Genomic DNA, 18324 nt, shown 5'->3' on the forward strand with positions numbered 1-18324 from the left:
CTTCACTGCGCATGAGTTTGTAAAAATCACAGCAACTTACATTGGCCATGCCTCAGAGGCTTGTTGATATCAATATCACCATCATCATCATCATCATCATCATCATCATCATCATCATCATCATCATCATCATCATCATCACCACCACCACTATAATTGGCCAAGAAAGGCAGACTTGTTAGCATTCAAAGCACCATAAATACACAAAAAATGCACTTGCATATATTTAATAATAAAAAATAATGAAAAAATAAATAAAAAACAAGGCAAGGTAATAAAATAAAAAACAAGCAATAATAAAAATTAATAAAATAAAACAAAAACAAGCAATAATAAAATTAATGATATAAAATAAAAACAAACAATAATAAAAATTAATAAAATAAAACAAAAACAAGCAATAATAAAATTAATGAAATAAAATAAAAACAAGCAATAATAAAAATTAATAAAATAAAAATAAAAAGCAATAATACAAATTAAAAAATTAAATAAAATAAGTATTTTATATTTTTAAATATAATTTAAAAACCCCAAAATACCAAGGCAGACCTAATGGCCACTGACTCAGCTTTCCTCCTCCTCCTCCTCCTCCTCCTTCTCTGGCCCAATTCTGCCCTGGCCTTCAGGCACCCTTCATCCAGCTCCTTCCTCCTCTTCCTCCTCCCCCCCTCCTCCTCCTTATGATGGCTGGCGCGCATGCGCGGAGGGAAGTAGGGCAGGCGTGTGCGGAGGGAACCAGGGCAGGCACGCTCACGCGGAGGAAAGCGGGGCAGGTGCGCGCACGTGCGGGTGGAGGAAAGCGGGGAGGTGCGCGCGGGGGGAAGTGGGGCAGGCGTGCGCGCTGCCACTGGCCCCTGATGAGGCCTGGGCGGCGCATAAGCCCTCACAGTTGGGGCGCGGTAGCGGCGGCGCTTCTGCCGCCGAGGAAGAGGAGGAAGGCGGAGCCGGAGGTGGGTTGGCGCTGCAGCAGCCGCATTAGCAGCAGTGGCAATGGCCGGAGTGGGCCCCCAAACCGGGAACAAGGCACAGGTGGGGGCCCAAACCGGACCGGGAGGGGCCCCCCGAAACCATGATTGGCACGGGGGCCGCCGGGTTATGGCAACCCTACTCCTGTTCCCTTATCTGTTGGAGTTCCCCAGGGCTCTGTTCTGGGTTCTCTTCTGTTTTCTCTCTACACACTGTCCTTAGGAAAACTCATCAGCTCTTTTGGTTTTTCCTACCATCTGTATGCTGATGACACCCAGCTGTATCTTTCTGCCCCTGACCTTTCTCCAAGGCTTGAACAGCAAGTCTCGTCTTGCCTTACAGCTGTCTCGCAGTTGATGCGCCATCGGCGTTTGAAGCTCAACATGTCCAAGACAGAGTTTCTTGTCTTTCCTCCTAAGCCCACCCTTCAACTCTCCTTTTCTGTCTCTGTGGACAACATTTCTATTCAACCAGTCCAGCAAGCCCGCAGTCTTGGTTTTATCTTTGACTCTTCTCTGTCGTGTATCCCTCAGATCCAGACCACAGCCAAGGCTTGTAGATTCTTTTTGTACAATATTGCCAAAATCCGACCATATCTCTCCGCCTCTACTGCCAAGATCCTGGTCCATGCCCTAGTGATCTCACGACTGGATTACTGTAACGTCCTCCTGGCTTGGCTTCCTCTTTCTCACCTCCGTCCTTTAATCTCTGTCCAGCATTCAGCTGCACGCATTATCACTTCCACCCACCGCTCTGACCACATCTCTCCTGTGTTGGCATCCCTTCACTGGCTCCGTCTCCCTTTCCGCATTCAGTATAAGCTCCTGCTGTCGACATTCAAAGCCCTCCATGGACTGGCCCCTCCTTACTTATCAGACCTTCTTTCTCCTCACCTTCCCACCAGGGCCCTCCGTTCTGGTAGTCAAGGGTTCCTGTCTCAGCCCAGGATTTCCTCTGCCCCATCCCGGATTCGCCCCTTTTCACTTGCTGCCCCTCACTCCTGGAACCTTCTTCCCCCACAAGCAAGAGCCATCACTTCTTTAACTAGCTTCAAAACGGAGTTGAAAACCATCCTGTTCAGAGAAGCCTTCCCAGGCATTGCATAATTGTCGCTTACTATCTGATGTTCTTTTGTTGCCTGTTTATCGAACCAATTCCTGTATTGCTATGTATTGTATATATATTATCCTACTTAAGAGTATGTATTTTCCCTGGATGAAGATTAACCTTCCATTTTGAAGCCAAGCCCTCCCTCCAGTCCATCTGCCTTGGTCCAGGCCTCGGAGATAGAGAGCAACTGCTGGACCTCTTACCCTTTCCCGCCTCCACTCCCTTCTCCTTCTGTGTCATGTCTTTTTAGATTGTAAGCCCGAGGGCAGGGAACCATCTAACTAAAAAGATTGCATGTACAGCGCTGTGTAAATTTACAGCACTTCATAAATAAAGGTTAACAATAGTAATAATAATAAATGATTAAACAAAAACATTTTGAATCTTCTAGACACAACCTAAAAGTTCTTCCAAAATGTAGGGAAGTTATTTTGAGTCCCAAAGACCTTGCTGCAGGTAATCTAAAAGTTAGGAAATGAAAAGGGGCATGCTATAATTTTGCCTGTATAAACTGGCATCCATCGTTAAATGTACTGAACCCTGTAGCTTTCCACCTTCTTCTACTTAACTACCAGGCTGTTTGTCTAAAGGACATGTATATGTTTGGAGGTCACTTTAAGGCAGGGGTGGCAGCAATTTTGCAGGTCCAGGAGCCACTGCTGATGCATTTCAGTGATGCAACATTAAAGAAACAAAACAACTTTCTATGTGTTCACAGCAGAAACAGCACTCATAGATGTGCATTTTGTTTTAGAGTACATTCTTTCTAATCTGAAACATGGTATATACTCGGTTTGATTGAAAAAATACGTGTCCCCCCCCCATATCCAGTTGTCAAGTGCTGCTGATTTTTTTTGTGATGTGCATTGGTAGTGGTGAGTTGCAGCTCATACTGGGATCTAGAGGCAGATACTTGTCCACATAAATTTGATGCATGTCTGTTTGTACTGTGATCATTGGCTCCTGGAGAAAGGAGACCTAACACTGTATTGGGTCATTTATGGACAGGTTACTAGGTGTGTGATAACCAGATGGTACAAACTATAAAGTATAAAAGAGTACAGAGCTGGGAAGTGTTACTTTTTCTAGACTACAACACCCAAAATCCCTCAGCCAACACTGGCCAATAATATTCCTCATCTCTAAAGTTGGACTGTAGCAATAAGCGGCATACCGGCACCGATATTGGGTTAGGGACCACGTAGAAACCACATGGTCCCTAACCCTAGTACGTAGTGGTGGTGTTACAATGGCGGCGTCCTGTCCATACGGGCACCACCATTGTGATGTAAGCACCACATGGTGTCTGCACTGCGCCACACGCCGCTTACTTTGGGAGTGTGCCAGTGGTGCACTTCCAACGTCATTGTGGCACCCAAAAAAGAACCCAGAGATACCAGGTTCTTTTTCCTCCACAGTGACGGCACCCCATTTGGGGGCTGCGCTGTCCCTGCAGAAGAAAAGAGGCTGCTGGCAGGCCACCCTTTTGCAGCGGTCTGTCCCAGGCCCTAAATACGAGTATCTGTGTGCACACCCCACAGCAATTTGGGAGGCAACAGCAAAGGATTTCTAGTTTTCTCTTCCTCTTGTGCTTGCTTCAGTTGATTGATTTCAGTTGATTTCAAGTTTTTCATCAGCTCCCCTTTCTGTCTAGCTTCACTAGCTCAGCTAATGGCAGAAGGTGTGAAGTTTATAAAAGCCACTCTGCCCCACCCGCATATAGATGACAGCTTAGTTCTTTGCTTTACTGACTAATACTCGGGGGAAGTATGCTCCTGTACCTACATAAGTAAGACCTCTTCCATTTACCATTCCTTCACAAGGCAGCACCAGATGTTGCAGAGGGGAAAGCAAATATTTCAGCAGCATCATACGGTTACTGGTACAGCTCAGGAGTCACTAGTTATAAGTGATGAGTTATTTGCAGTGATTCCTTTTTTGTATGACTAAGGCATGGTACAGACCGCCCAAATGCCGATTTTAGGGTTAGGGACCACGCGGCAAACGCACGGTCCCTAACCCTAGCACAGTGCTGTGAGTCACTTACGACATTGGTGCACTTGTGATGTCCGCCCTGCAGCTCAAAAAGGGAAGCTGCACTGTTTGGCAGCTGTGGCTTTCCTCCGGAGGGAATTAGGCCACTGGCAGGCCACCCTTTTGGGGCAGTCTGTCCGGCGCCTAAAACATACAGACTCAACCTGTACTACAACTGTAATATAACGAGGGGTACTGCATTCCTTTTGCCAGTGTCACTATGTGGCTCAACAGACTTTGGAGTGGCCTATAAGGCCCCTTTCCTCGCTAGATCGGGGCCATGGCAACTACATGCCGCACCCCGATCTGGCCTTTCCCCAGTACAAAAAGAAGCTGCAGAAAGCCACTTCTTTTCACGCTGGGGAAAAGGCCCCTTTGCCATCACAGTGGCACTTTCCAGCGCTCCTTTTGTTATGCATCATCTGGATGCAGCATCAAAGGAGAGCTGTGACACTGCCCGCTGTATGGTCGGACGCATGGTGTGACACCAGTGTCAGGGTAGCGTCGGGATGTATGTTGTGAGGACGTTATGCCTCTGCCCTGCCCCGAGGCTGGCGTTTAGTGCCTGTCTGTTGAGGCCCTATGACTGTGTCACTCTGGAGTGACCACAGGCTTTTCAGTCACTTACGGCATTCTGTTTGTTTTGTTTTTAAATTTATTTTAGTTATTGTTTTTAAAGCAATTAATTTAGTTACATTTGTAGAGTGAGAAATTAGAAAGTGGCTTTTTAAAAATATGAAGCTATAACATATAACATAACTGACTACTGTACTGCCTTGGAACTATACACTGTTTGCTTTTTAAAAGTAAGCTCAAACTATTGGCAAACTCCTACTATTATAAGATGTCACAGGGCATTTATCTCCCTAGAGAATCCGATTCACCTTTTCTTATGCCTCAGAAAGTGCTCAAAGGCTACCTAACAAACAAATATTTGGCCAACAGTCAGTGTGCTTCAAAGCAAAAAGCAAAAACTTTCAAAAAACAAACTCAGTGCTACTTCATATGGAAAAAGCAGCAGCTGTCCTCAGGACATACCCACTGTTCTTCTTAAATGCTGATGACCGCTCTTGCCAAAAACAGTAACACACATTTCTTCTGAGCAAGCATCTTTAACTTAACAGGGACATGAGGGAGATTAAGAAGTTGCCTATGTAACAGTCTTATGTAACTGCGTTCATGTCTGGTGAGGAAATGGGACTTACCATAATCTGCTGCAGCTGTTGGAACTGGAGTACAAAAGGCTGGAAGTGATCACCATGTCTGCTCTACAAGGGTGATCTGAGAGTTCACTCTCTTCTTTCTTTTATGTATCCTCCTCCAATTGTCTCCTTAAAGGATGTCATCCTTTAACAATAACTGCTTAATCTTCCAAACAGACAGAAGACTTTACCAGTAACCAGTTGGGTTTAATTTATCTCCATTTGGCATACTCCGGTTATGATGATGTTTTGGAGGAATAACAATAGCAGAAGCATTGCTTTTAAAAAGAGCCAGTTCCTGGTGTGATCTGTTTCAAATGAACTGTCATTACCAATAGCAATAAATTTGAAAGTTCCTAGAACTTCAAAATTAAAACAAATGTTTTTTTCTTTTCATTAAAACAATTTTTTATTTTATATAAAAATGTGAGTTAAGCTTGGAAAAATTGCTTTTGGGAGGGTTTTACAGTTCACAGTGGATTCATATTGGCTGGGGGAGTTTCTGAGAGATATAACCCAGAAAGGTAATTTTTCTAAGCTCTGTTTACAAGTCACAAAAGGTTTATTCTGCTGAGATCACAAGAAGTCATGAGGTCCTGTCTCTAAGTCTCAATGTATGAAGGGGAAGCAAGGCTTCACTGACTAGCTTGCCTTTGATGTCACAAAGGGAAAAATCCATGGCACATATAAGGTAAAAGTAAAGGTTTCTCCTTTGATAAAGTTGTCAAGTCGTGTCCAACTGTAGGAGGCAGTGCTCATCCCCATTATTAAACCAAAGAGCTGGCATTGTCAAAGATGACTCTGTGGTCTTGTGGCCAGCATGGCTGCACAGAACATTGTTACCTTCCCACCAAAGTGGGTACCTATTAATCCACCTGAACTTTTACATGCTTTCAAACTGCTCGGTTGGCAGAAGCTGGGACTAGTGATAGGGGCTCACTCCATCACATGACACACGGATCTCGACCTGCCAAACTTGCAATCGTTAGAGTAGGCATCTTAACAGCTAAGCCACTGCAACTCTATGCACATAGAGTTGTACAAATGTTTGGGAACCCTGGACAGTCAACATTCCCAAATGCTAAGAAGCTTCCACATTTGCAGCAGTATTGTAAGAAGTGTTTTTCTCTGCACACTGTACACAAAGAGAGACCAGGAGTTGGGGCCAGTGAACATAGCCCAGCTTCGCTCTTATGCTCTGAGAAAATCTGCAAGACATTCTTTTAAAGAGCACTTTTGTTTCACTCTGTTCTGCACTGGTCACTTCTGGAGTATAATGCCACAATCTACCAGTATTTTCAAAACTGCTGTACCACCTCTGTGTGTGTGTGTGTGTGTGTGTGTGTGTGTGTCTGTCTGTTTTTCTCCTCTCCCCCCCCCCCCCCTCTCTTGCTCCCCCCCCCCCACACACACACACAGTCTGTCTCTCACACAAAGAAAAGCCCAGTGGGCAGAAGTTTTCTGGTTCTCTTGTTGGAATGAACCTGGGGAGTGGCACGCAGTTTGATGGGAATGGAAGTTCCCTCAGTTTTCATACAACCTAAGGCTCTTGGATTATATCCACACAGATCACCTCTGTGTCTGATGTAGCATTGATTTTAACAACATAAGAGGCACTTACTTTCTTTAAGGCTGCCAGGCATCCAGGGGCATTTGGAACAAGAAGCAGCATGGGTGGTTGCAAAATTATATATCCCTAACATTTGCAAACTTTAAAGTATGTTGGTTCAGATTACAGCACTACATTTGGGTTGAATTTTAAAAGTTATCAAACTTCAAAACATCACCACACACACACATCAGACCTTGGGATATTACTCAGCACATCTTGGCAGTGTTAACCATCCATTATGAAGCCTCTGCCTTGGTCCAGGCCTTGGAGGTAGAGAGGAACTGCTGGACCTCTTACCCTTTCCCGTCACCACTCCCTTCTCCTTCTGTGTTCATGTCTTTTTAGATTGTAAGCCCGAGGGCAGGGAATCGTCTAACTAAAAGATTGTATGTACAGCGCTGTGTAAATTTACAGCGCTTCATAAATAAAGGTTAATAATAATAATAAAAAGTTGTAGAAGCTACTGCAAAGATGAAATGCGCCTATGAGACCACAAGGAGCAGCAGGCAAGCACCAAGTGTTGGAGCAACAGTTGAATTATGCAGACATTTGAGCTGACAGCTCTTGCAGAATTAAGTTAAAGGTAGCTTTGTGCCAAGATAAAAACTAATACTATGTTCACATCACATGTACTTTCATCTGTTTGTGCACAATGAAGCCTGATCTGCAGCCTTATAAAGTTGCCTCCAAAAGGAAAATATTGTATCTGACAAGACAGTTGTTCATGCACTCCCTACTTTGGTTCCCACCTCCACCCAACAGCTATGATTGGAACCTTCTAGAGCTGGGTTAGCATTTAGAACCCAAAACGATTTTGATTATCTTCCTGGCCATTCATGGTGTTATTCAAAGGTTCACTATAAGATAAGGACAAAGGGCTCAGAGATGGATCAATATCATAAGCAGCATTATTTACCCAAAGGGGACTGAGTGTTTTTGTCTGTGATGTTTGAAAGCGACTCTGTTTGCAATATCATGGACTTGTTTGAATTTTGCCAATAATTACTTTTAGGACATATGGTTCATTGTGTTAGCTATACCACATGCTAATATTGGCAGGTGCCACTGCCAATTACATTCAAAATTGTTTCCTGCAAGGAGCCTGCTTCTCATAATCACTTCAATGAGACTGGCAGGTAATTTGCAGGCATTACATAAGTGGAAAAATGGAAAAGCATGTCTCCAATCTTGGAGGGCAAAGGGCCATTATGTGTGTAATATAGCAGTAATATTTACTTATTAGTTACATTTATATCTCACCTTTATTCAAATAAGTTATAGGCAGCACTCATTTCTCTCTTCCTCCCCACTTATATCTTCACAACAACCTCTAAGGTAGGTCATGCTGCAAGACAATGACTGGATAAAATTCACCAACTGAATTTCACAGCTTTGTGAAGACTTAAACCTAGATTCCAGTCCAACACTCTAAACACTAGATTGCACTAACCACTACACTAGATTAACCACCCCTCTCCCCAGCAATCAAAAAGCTCTAGAGGATATAATATATCCACATTGTTGTGGACGTGGCAACAAATTATTATTTTATTATTATTATTTAACAAATGCAACCCTGCTCCACCAGCCACAACTTTTAATCATTTGTATTCCCTTGGTGTATCCTTGGGTCCATACCCAAGCTGCTATACTAACAAGTACTCTTTACTGAAAGCCCTTTCTCATCTCTTCCAATTTGGTGTTATCGGCACTGTCCAAAGAGATATGCCCAAAGTTGCCCATATTGTACTTGTTCTGGTACAGATTTCCCCAATGGATTTATGTATGAAAAGAATGGATATATTGTTGAAGGGCATTTTCTCTCTGGGTGTTCTCTTCTAGGTTAAATTACCTTTATATAATGCTCTTTGATGAGGGATCAGCAGCTAGTTTTAGAAGTTCTAATAAAGCAACTTAAGTTGTATCAGAGTGGCTGGATATACCATACCCTTTAACATTTAACAAATAAAACTGGGACACATGTGGCCAAGCAACATCAGAGTATGGTCAAGTTGGTAAATGTTATTAATGAAGAAAAACACATAAGATAGGAGAGGCTGCAGCAGTTTGCTTTTCCCTGAGCCTACCAAGAAGGGCAAGATTCTACCCCTTCTTCTCGTCTCCCCACTACTGAGTTAACTGAGTGGACACTAATTTTTCACTTTAAACTCAATTTGGAGCAGCTCAAGTAAGCTGAAGACAAAGGGGGAAAGTGGGAAGAGGACTGAGAAACTGAATCATTTAAAAAGCAGATGAAAAAATATAGTCAACAGTTGGACTAGCATTTCAAGAATCTTCTCAGCCTTATAGGAACCTCTTTGAATAAATCTTGCCAGGAAAACCCAATGACAGGGTTGCCATAAATTGGACTCAAGTTGAAGGCACATAAAAGTATTGGACTAGGTCTCCATGAGACTATCCCCACTGAGCCATGGAAACTCCATGGGTGACTCACACTTTCCCAGCCTTCAAGGAAGATAAATGCAAGCCTCCCCCCAAATAATTCTTGCCAAGAAAACTCTAGAATAGGATCAGAGTTGACTCAAAGTCACGTAGAAAAAACAACTATCATCTGTCTATTAATGGACATGTTTAAGGTCTTTTATTTAAAAAAGCTTTTATCAGTGGTATGCCACCAACATATAAGGGTTGCAATTCATTTCTTGAATAGCAATATGGTACAGCGAGCCAAACAAAAATGTTTTATGGTGTTCACAGAACAAGTTGACAAAGCCACACAATTTTACTCTACTATCATTTACTGTTGTGAGTGGCTACAAGAGAAACATATCCTATACTTGGAGTCAAGGTAAAGGGAATTGTGAAGTGAAGTGAAAGTAAGAATGGCCATCTGTTGGGGATGCTTTGATTTGGATTTCCTGCATGGCAAGGGGTTGGACTGGATGGCCCTTGCGGTCTCTTCCAACTCTATGATTCTATGATTCTAAGAAATACACATTTTATCTTAAAATGCTGTAGCCCAATTTGAAAATTGAATGGTCAAAACACAGACCTATATAATATTGTAGATAAAACTGACAAACATTCCAAATAGCTTATAAGTGGGACAGAAATGACTTCTATCAAATCCAGCATTTTTTATCTGGAAAATGAAACTCTATGATAGGTACTTCTCTCTGTATTACACAAAGTGTATACTGTACAGGCAAATATAGGCCTTTTCTGGCCAGGATACTCCGAAGCAGCTCTGACCTGCCCCCATTACCTCAGTCTTCGTTCCCACTCCATAAGATCTGGAGCAACACACCTGTTATTTTACTCCATTTTAAGGCTATTGTAGCCCAGTTCTGGGCACAATGTGTCAGATGTCATCTGCACTGTTCGCACCAGAATCAAGGTTTGGGATGTGTGTTGTCTGAGCAGGACAGTGCCAGAAAATGGGCCTTTTGGCCCATATAGACAAGGCCATACATACAAAATCAGGTAGGCTGAGGAGCACAGGAAGAGAATAAAGAAAACACTGGACTACACTGTCTTGACAACAATGGCATCTCTGTAAAAAGGTAAATGAACAAAGGCTGGCAATTCCACAGAAGAGGACTAATGAGAGAATGATCCCACTAATAATACACAGGAAGACTCTGGGTGCAATCTAGGTGAACACTGTTATGGAGGAGTCAGTAAATACTGCAGAAATAATTGGCAGTCTCTTGCTAAGTACTGTAGAACGATAGTAGGACAAACAGGGCTAAACCCAAGACATTTTGCTGCCTGAAGGAAAAGAATAAATGGCATCCCAATTCACCCAAGTGAAATGGCCATGCTGGTAATAAGATTCTAAGAAATATAAACCGAAGAATAATTTCTCTATGATCTGGTGCACAGTACTCAAGACCAGCCTTTTCATTTGGTGCTTGAGGGAGAGAACAACATAAGCACCTCTCCCCACTCCTGGCAGTAAAAATACAACAACAACAACACAATTTGCTGCTCTTTCATAAGACCCCAAATCTATTGTTTGAGGTTGCTTCTTCATGCTGCCTGACAGTAGGACCAGCCTTGAGAGCTAATTTGGAAATGTAAAATTCTGAATTGGTTGCGTAAATTTCAGATAGAAATCATAAAATGCATGTTTCACATTCAGTCAGAGCTGTCCTCCTAATCTGCTTGTATACTAGGGTCTTATCATGACCTTTTGGTTGAAAGCAACTCTCTTATTCTAAAACAATTTACGTCCATGAGACCACAAAACCAGCTCCCACATTCTGTTTCATTATTGTGCAACCGTTGATTTAAAATCTAGATTATTCTAGTTTAAATTACCTTTTCTCTGTTTCTTAACCAAACACCACAAGTATCCAAACTATATTCTAATCAACTCTTCACACTGAGATGCAAATAGATTTCAGACCGCATGGGAACTGAAACATTCAGAACTGTTAAATGAAATGCTATGGAAGGGAATTTGGCATGCCTCACTTTATAGTTCCATCTCAGAATAATACAGAGAGAATACCTTAACAGTAGTTTATACATGGGCTTTATTTTCTTGAAGTAGGGCAATAGAGCCAATGTGGTGTAGTGGTTTGAGCACTGGAGTATAACTCTGGTGGAGTCCAGGGTTTGATTCCCCGCTAGGACATGGAACCTTGGGCAAGTCACATACTCTCAGCCTCAGAGGATGGCAATGGCAAACCCTCTGAAAAAACTTACCAAGAAAACCCCATAAGTTAGCCTTATGGTTGCCTTAAGTCAGAGATGAAGGCACAACAATACCAAGGATTTAGGATAAATATTTTAAATGTATTGAGTCAAACACCACATCAAACTGTCCAGTTTTCAGAAACATGATTGTTGTCATTGATCTTTGAGAACCAACCTCCCCAACCACCATCACCCCCCAAAAAGACCTAATTGCATTGCTATTAGGGGCTGCTAGACTGGACGTTTCTAAAAGATGGGAAATTGTAATAAAAATTTCTATTAGAATTGGATGAACAGAATTGGAAATATGCTCTGCTAAAAAAGAAAAGAAAAGAAGACTTTCTGACTTTAAAAAGCATGTTCACAGACAAATGAATTCAGTAGCCTATACAAGCAATTTGATGGAATTTTATTTCATCGACTTATAAAGACTCATCTCTCCATTGGCTAGATTTCCAACTAGATTTCCAACTCAGGTCTCAGAAAACTCAGTTTTAACAATTACATGAGATTTCTGGTAACTTCTCAAAACCAAGTGAAAGATTTGAGTGTCAACAGAGACACCCATCTTCACAGCTTCTTGGACTACCTCTGGACATTTTATTTTCAGGCTTCCAACTAATTACCGTGAGGTTATTGAATCATTTTACACTCAAAAGTTTCTTTCAATTGGTCAGATAATGTCTTTAAAATACTTAGAAAATGCTCTTTCTTAAATGCTAGCTGACCATATCACACTCTAGTGTAAAAGGACAGCATCAGCTATTTTTAAGACTCCTGGCCAAGATTTCTATTATATGTCTTGTTGTGATGAAATTCTCCTCAAACATGTTAAGAAGGATGAAAAATAGCCTGGAAGTCCTTCCTCATAAAAGTCAAATGGCATCCATAAATTTCCAGCTCAATTGTCATTGCAGAACCTGACAATAATATGAAAAACACTGTTTTGCCTTGTGTTGGAGAGTTTTCAGCATTCGGTAAGCATTCTTTCCACTCATTATATTCAGTGGGTTTATCAGTCTGAAATTGTTAGGGTGAAAGTAAACAAGATTTTTTTTAAAAAAAGAACAACACTATTTTAATTTTAACCCATTCCTCTTTTCCTCCCCCCTCTAAACATTGTTTCAGAATGAGACATTGGACACACTATCATTTTGATAATGATAAAGAATAACAGACTCTGCTGTTTATTCCAAACATTTTAAACACAAGGGAATGCATTATCCTAACATTCTCAGTCTTTGCCAACCTCAAATCTGTCTCAGTTCTTCCTGAGAACCTGATTGAACCTTCTAAACATTTTGCGGATTGTCTAACCTGCAGAACAGACTGTACAGTAAACATGATAACTGAGTAACACTGAATAAGACACAAGTAATTAGGGAGATGTCTTGCCAGACATGGAGCCTATCATAAGTCTACCTTGTTTTATGTTACGGGAAACTTTAGGCTCTCTTAAAAACACATAAGTTGTGCATATGGGGAGAAGCCAGAAATGTTTAACCCTATCACACAGTAGGCACTCTGAAGTTTGTGTCTGGAGTAAAAATTATCCCCAGTGAATAGCTTGCATGGGTGAAACCCCAGGGACAATGGACAATGGGAAAATTGGGGGCTTAAACAGCAATTATCCGGTGCAAAACATGATATCACAATTTTTTTTTCCGCACACATTGCTATTAGACAGGCAATAAACAGGCAATAAACAGAAACAAATCATGTTGGGGATTTCTCCGTGAAAGATTTGCTGCTTTTTGTTGCCTGTTTATTACCAGTTAATTGCCTGTTTAATAGCAATGTTGTGTAAAAATCTTAATTGTGATATCGCATTCTGAATGGGATAATCGCTGTTTAAACCCAATTTTTTTGCCCAATTTCTCCCGTGTGATAAGGTCCAATGTTACATTATATATGTGCAAGTGAATATGTACAGACAAAAACCAAAACACTAAAGATAGTTGTGTTAGACCGTGAGAAAAGAAACACAACAAGCATAGTTGGGCAATACTTTTATTAAGGCTAGCCCAAATGCCACAAAAGCCCTGAAGCTTTTGCTTTTTCGAGAATTCTTCTTGTGGTACAAAAAGCATGAGATGGGGAAAAAATAGAAATGTCACAAAAATCTGGCCAGATGTTGTACCCAGGAGGTCTGTAGTTTATTTGATATCATAGCCCATCATTTGCTTTGTACTGGATAGTGTTATTCCTGGTCACCATTGCAAAGACATGGCCCAGCTAGGAGGGCACCTGCATTGAGATCCCATTATTCCAATATGGAAAGAACTGCACTGATTGCTACTTGCTTTCCAAGTCTATTCAAGGTGTTAGTTTTAAATTTTAAAGCCAAAATGGTTTGGGAAATGCCTCTCTAAGGGATCAGTTGTCTTGTTTTGAATGTTTCTAGATGGAACTTCAGGAGAAATCCTCTTAAGAACAACTCATCTCCAAAGGTCTACTTGGCAAGGACATAAAAGAGGATTTTTCCTATGTTGCTTTCAAATTGTGAGACACACTCCACATAGACTGGCAATCTGCCCCCCCCCTCTTTTCTACTTTTGGGAATGGTGTAAAGACACATCTCCTCAAAATGTCCTTTGAAACCATTTTGATGTCTATTGATTACTTTGCAGATTTTAATGGTTTCTTCTTTATTGTTTATGTAATGATGTTTGTAAGACCTCTGAGTGCCACTTTTAGTGGAAAGGTTGGCTAAAAAATGTAAATAAATAAACAAATATAGCTTCCAGTGCCATGAGGAAAGCCAAACTGGGTGGTTGGACCTAATTTGCTGGATGTGCCCAATGTATTACAGAAACCTTTAGTTTTCAGTTTTTTAGTGAGATAAGTCAGAACTGGAAGAAACCTCTGTAGAGTATCAATAAGTCAAAGGAAATTCTTTAATTGGCTAGTGTGAGAAGGACCCAAGTCTCAGCAGCTTTTCATACTTATCTTGTAGTCCTGTATTGTCCATACATTCAACTTTATATAGTTCATCTTTGATTACCAAGTAATACAGAGAACCAAGAAATCTAAGGGCAACAGTGGTCCACTCAGGGGGAAACTCTGGAGGAAGAGGTCCAGAGCCCATCTCAGAAGAATTAAAAGATCCCACAAATTCTACCTAAACAATGAGGGAATCGAAATAGTAAAAGATTCCTCATACCTAGGATCAAATATTGATCAGAACAGAGAGCGCAGCCAAAAAATAAGAAGAAAACTAGGAATGGGAAGGGCAGTGATGAAAGAACTACACAAAATCCTAAAGGCTAAAGATATACAGCTGCGCACTATAGTTAGAATCGTCTAAGCCATTGTATTCCCCATTACCATATACAGATGTGAAAGCTGGGCAGTAAAGAAAGTGGACAAAAAGAAAATTGGTGCTGAAGAAGAGTGCTGAGAATACTGTGGACAGCCAAAAAGACAACAAATGGGTCCTTGAACAAATCAAGCCTGAATTCTCCCTGGAAGCCAAAATTATTAAACTGAGGCTGTTATAATTTGGCCACATCATAGAGAGGCATGGCCCATTAGAAAAGACAATACTGCTAGGGAAGATAGAAGGTTAAATGAGCATTTTAAAACGACCTAAATGGGTTCACTTGATTTGTGACCAATATCTGCCAGTGTTTTCTTACTCTTTCAAACTGCCTTCTGGACACTTCTTCTCGTCTGCCATTAAAAGAAAAGTCTGTTGAGTATGTTATTAGGAAAAGGAGATTCCTCTTTCTTCTTTTCTTTTCCAAGGTAATTGCTATTAGGAACAGGAAGAGAAGCTTAACTCTGGTAACCTGTATTTCCTTTCTCTTGCATTCAACAGCTTTGGCAGATAATGGTTTAACAGGGCAACCTCATCTGCCTGCAGTAAGACTTCTCCTATTGCATTTCCTGTACAAAAGGAAGCAGAAGTTCAGAAACCAGGCTAGTATCAAAAAAGAGAGGCTTCCCCAGCAAAATAAAGGAGCTACCCGTTTTGCCTGTGTCTGCAGCAGACAAGTTCAATGACACAACTTCCTGGGTAGCCTGTCAAATGTGAAAAAGGTAACAGAAAAATTTGTGACAGCCCAACCCCAGCTAGTTGCAGAAGATAACTGTGATATGGCTATATCTTGGGAAACAGATGTAGTGTAACAGTCAAAGAACTTTCAGAGAAGCAGCCCTGTTAACTTTCTTGCAGCATCAAAAAGGAGGAAGGGAGGGGGAGGGGAAAAAAGAATGGGGCAGCACATATAAGACTGTTTTTTAATTTTTGCATGAGCATTCAAGGATATACACTCACACTTTGGATGCAGCAACTAATATTAAAGTCTCAGGTACAAAGCATATTTATACAGTTTATACAGGCATGGAATAGATACACACTGTTACACTACCACAACTGTATAAATATGCTTTATATTTGATGTCTTAATACCACTTGTTGCTGCATTCAAAGAAGTGGGTTTATATCCATGAATGCTCATGTAAAATAAAAGCCAGTCTTAAAGGTACTCCCACATCCTCCCCTCACTCCCTCACTCCTTCTTAAGTCATAAAATTGTAGAGCTGAAAGAAACTCCAAAGGCCACTTAGTCCAGTCTCTGGTCCCTTCAGGAATCCACACCTAAAACAGTGCTACTCAGAGTCATGGTCCCTGGACAGATGCAAGTCCCTGAACCATTGGATGTTCGTTCCTGACAAGTTTCCAAGAAAGGATGAACCAATTGCACCCAATGGTCTCAAATTTGGTACCAATCCCTGCAGTACTGAGCAGAAATTAACTGCAAGTCTCTCACATCAGAGAGCCTTAGAAGCACTGACCTAAAACATCAGCTAGCCTGACCTAATGGACCCAGCCTCTCTTTGAAAATCTCCAACAATGAAAAAGCCCAACAAGCAGAAAAAGCCCCAGAACACTCTCAGATCCCATGGTCCTTAGGTCCTCTGCTGGGATCACCATGCATGCTCGATTGTGGGATCACTCCCACCAGGAACTCACACTGTTTGTCCCTCTAGCTGAGTAGTGACAGCAGTCTTCAACTGAGGACTTTTCCTTCCTCGCCTACTAGCTGATCCTTGTAACTTCAAAGACCCTGGAATCATCTACATGCAAAGCAGGTGTTCTACTATTGAGCAAAGTACTTCTCAATGCACCTGTCAGCATGCCTTCTTAATAATTCTCCTCTTTTTCAGATGCAGAAAAGAGAGAACCAAGAGCTGCAAGAAAACATTCACATAAGTAGACATCTGAGCCTTTCTCACACATTTGTATCATGTGCAATTGTTATTAATGTTATTAATGCAGAATGGACTGCAGGAGATGGTGCAAATGTGCATGGCAGCCATCATGCAGAAAACGACAAAACTGAACCTGTTGAATGAAAACACTGCAGACACAGACTTGTCCTCCCTCCCTCTCATACTTGGTCAAGCACATGTCCAGAATGCACTCCACCCCAATAACACTCCAGTCTTTGGAAAATAAGGACTGCATGGCATGGGAGCTTTTCCCCATGTGGCCTTACCTGCCCAAAACACCAGTTTCCATACTTCTTTTTTATTGGCCTCTGACCTTCAAAGGCATATATGCACATTTCTGTTGCTCTCTTTCTGTACAATCTGAACTTGGGAGCTGAAACTCATGCCAGTTTCACAGAATGGAAGGAATGCAGAAAATCTGTGTGTCCCAGAGCCCAAAATAAATCTCCTTAACAGTAAATTCATCATCTCAGAAGCAACACACACACACACACACACAGAATATGAGTGGGTCCCCTCAACTAGCTATGCCTCTGCAAGGCTTGTGCTGTTTTTGGAGAGGTCCATCTGGAAGAGGCAGAGTGAGTTCCCTCCTGAATGGCAAGGCTGAATGGTGAGACACATCACATGAATATTCATGACTTCTCCAACTTCTCTCTATGGCCAGGCTGAGCTCAGAGCGGGGCTGAGCAGCCAGCCAAGTCCCCTCTCCCCCTCCTCCTCCTCCTCCTCCTCCTCCTGGCTCCCAGGTCCTCCTTTGGGTTGGAAGGAAGGTGCGAGAGAAGGAGGGGGATGCCTGGTCCTTGGCTGGAGCTGCAGGGCGCCTGAAGGATGGTGCCTGGGGTCCTCCTCTCTTACCCTTTGGCCGGTCCATCAGTGCCTGGGCCCCTCGCCTCCTCCTCCTCCTCCACTGGCTCCTCCGGGCTCCGCTGCGACCAGGGACACATGCAAGAGGCTCGGCTATTTAACGGTCCAGGGGCGGGGGAGGAGGGATCAGCCAACTGGGCAGGACTCCCAAGGAGAGGAGAAGAAGGAGCCTCCGATGGAGCGCAGCAGGACGCAGGGCAGCAGACACCCTTCTCTCAGCGCTCCAGCCAAGAAGAGGAAGGCCCCAGACAGCCTTTGGGGAAGCCCCCACCTCCTTCGGCCACACAGGGACACCTTTCTTTCTTTCTTTCTTTCTTTTTGCCTCTCTCTCTTCTTTCTTTCTGCTTCTCTCCCTCCCTTTTTTCCTTCCTTTCTCCCTTTCTTCCTCCCTCCCTCCCTCCCTCCCTCCCTCCCTTTCTTCTGTGTCTTTCTCTCTCTCCCTCCCCTCTTTTCTTTCTTTCTTTCTTTCTTTCTTTCTCCCTCCCTCCCTCCCTCTCTCTCTTACTCTCTCTTTCCCCCTCTTCCTTCCTTCCCCTCGCTCCCTCCATCCCTCCTTCTTTCATTCTCTCTCTCCCCTTTCTTAATCTTTATTTCTCCCTCCCTCTTTCTTTCTTTCCTCTGTCCCTT

The 18324-nt window shown here is 42.4% G+C and overlaps 1 protein-coding gene across 1 annotated transcript in view; it reads right to left on the reverse strand.

Annotated features, from left to right (window-relative positions):
- Positions 1 to 17783, reverse strand: part of ENTPD1 (ectonucleoside triphosphate diphosphohydrolase 1) — a 56825-nt gene extending 39042 nt beyond the window's left edge. The window contains exon 1 of the mRNA XM_042459858.1: positions 17689 to 17783. Within this exon, the coding sequence (XP_042315792.1) occupies positions 17689 to 17704 (16 nt within the window). The 5' untranslated portion in view covers positions 17705 to 17783. The remainder of the gene's footprint in view (positions 1 to 17688) is intronic.
- Between the last annotated feature and the right edge of the window lie 541 nt (positions 17784 to 18324).

The sequence above is a fragment of the Sceloporus undulatus genome, chromosome 3 (genome assembly GCF_019175285.1).
Source record: "Sceloporus undulatus isolate JIND9_A2432 ecotype Alabama chromosome 3, SceUnd_v1.1, whole genome shotgun sequence".
Classification (NCBI taxonomy): domain Eukaryota; kingdom Metazoa; phylum Chordata; class Lepidosauria; order Squamata; family Phrynosomatidae; genus Sceloporus; species Sceloporus undulatus.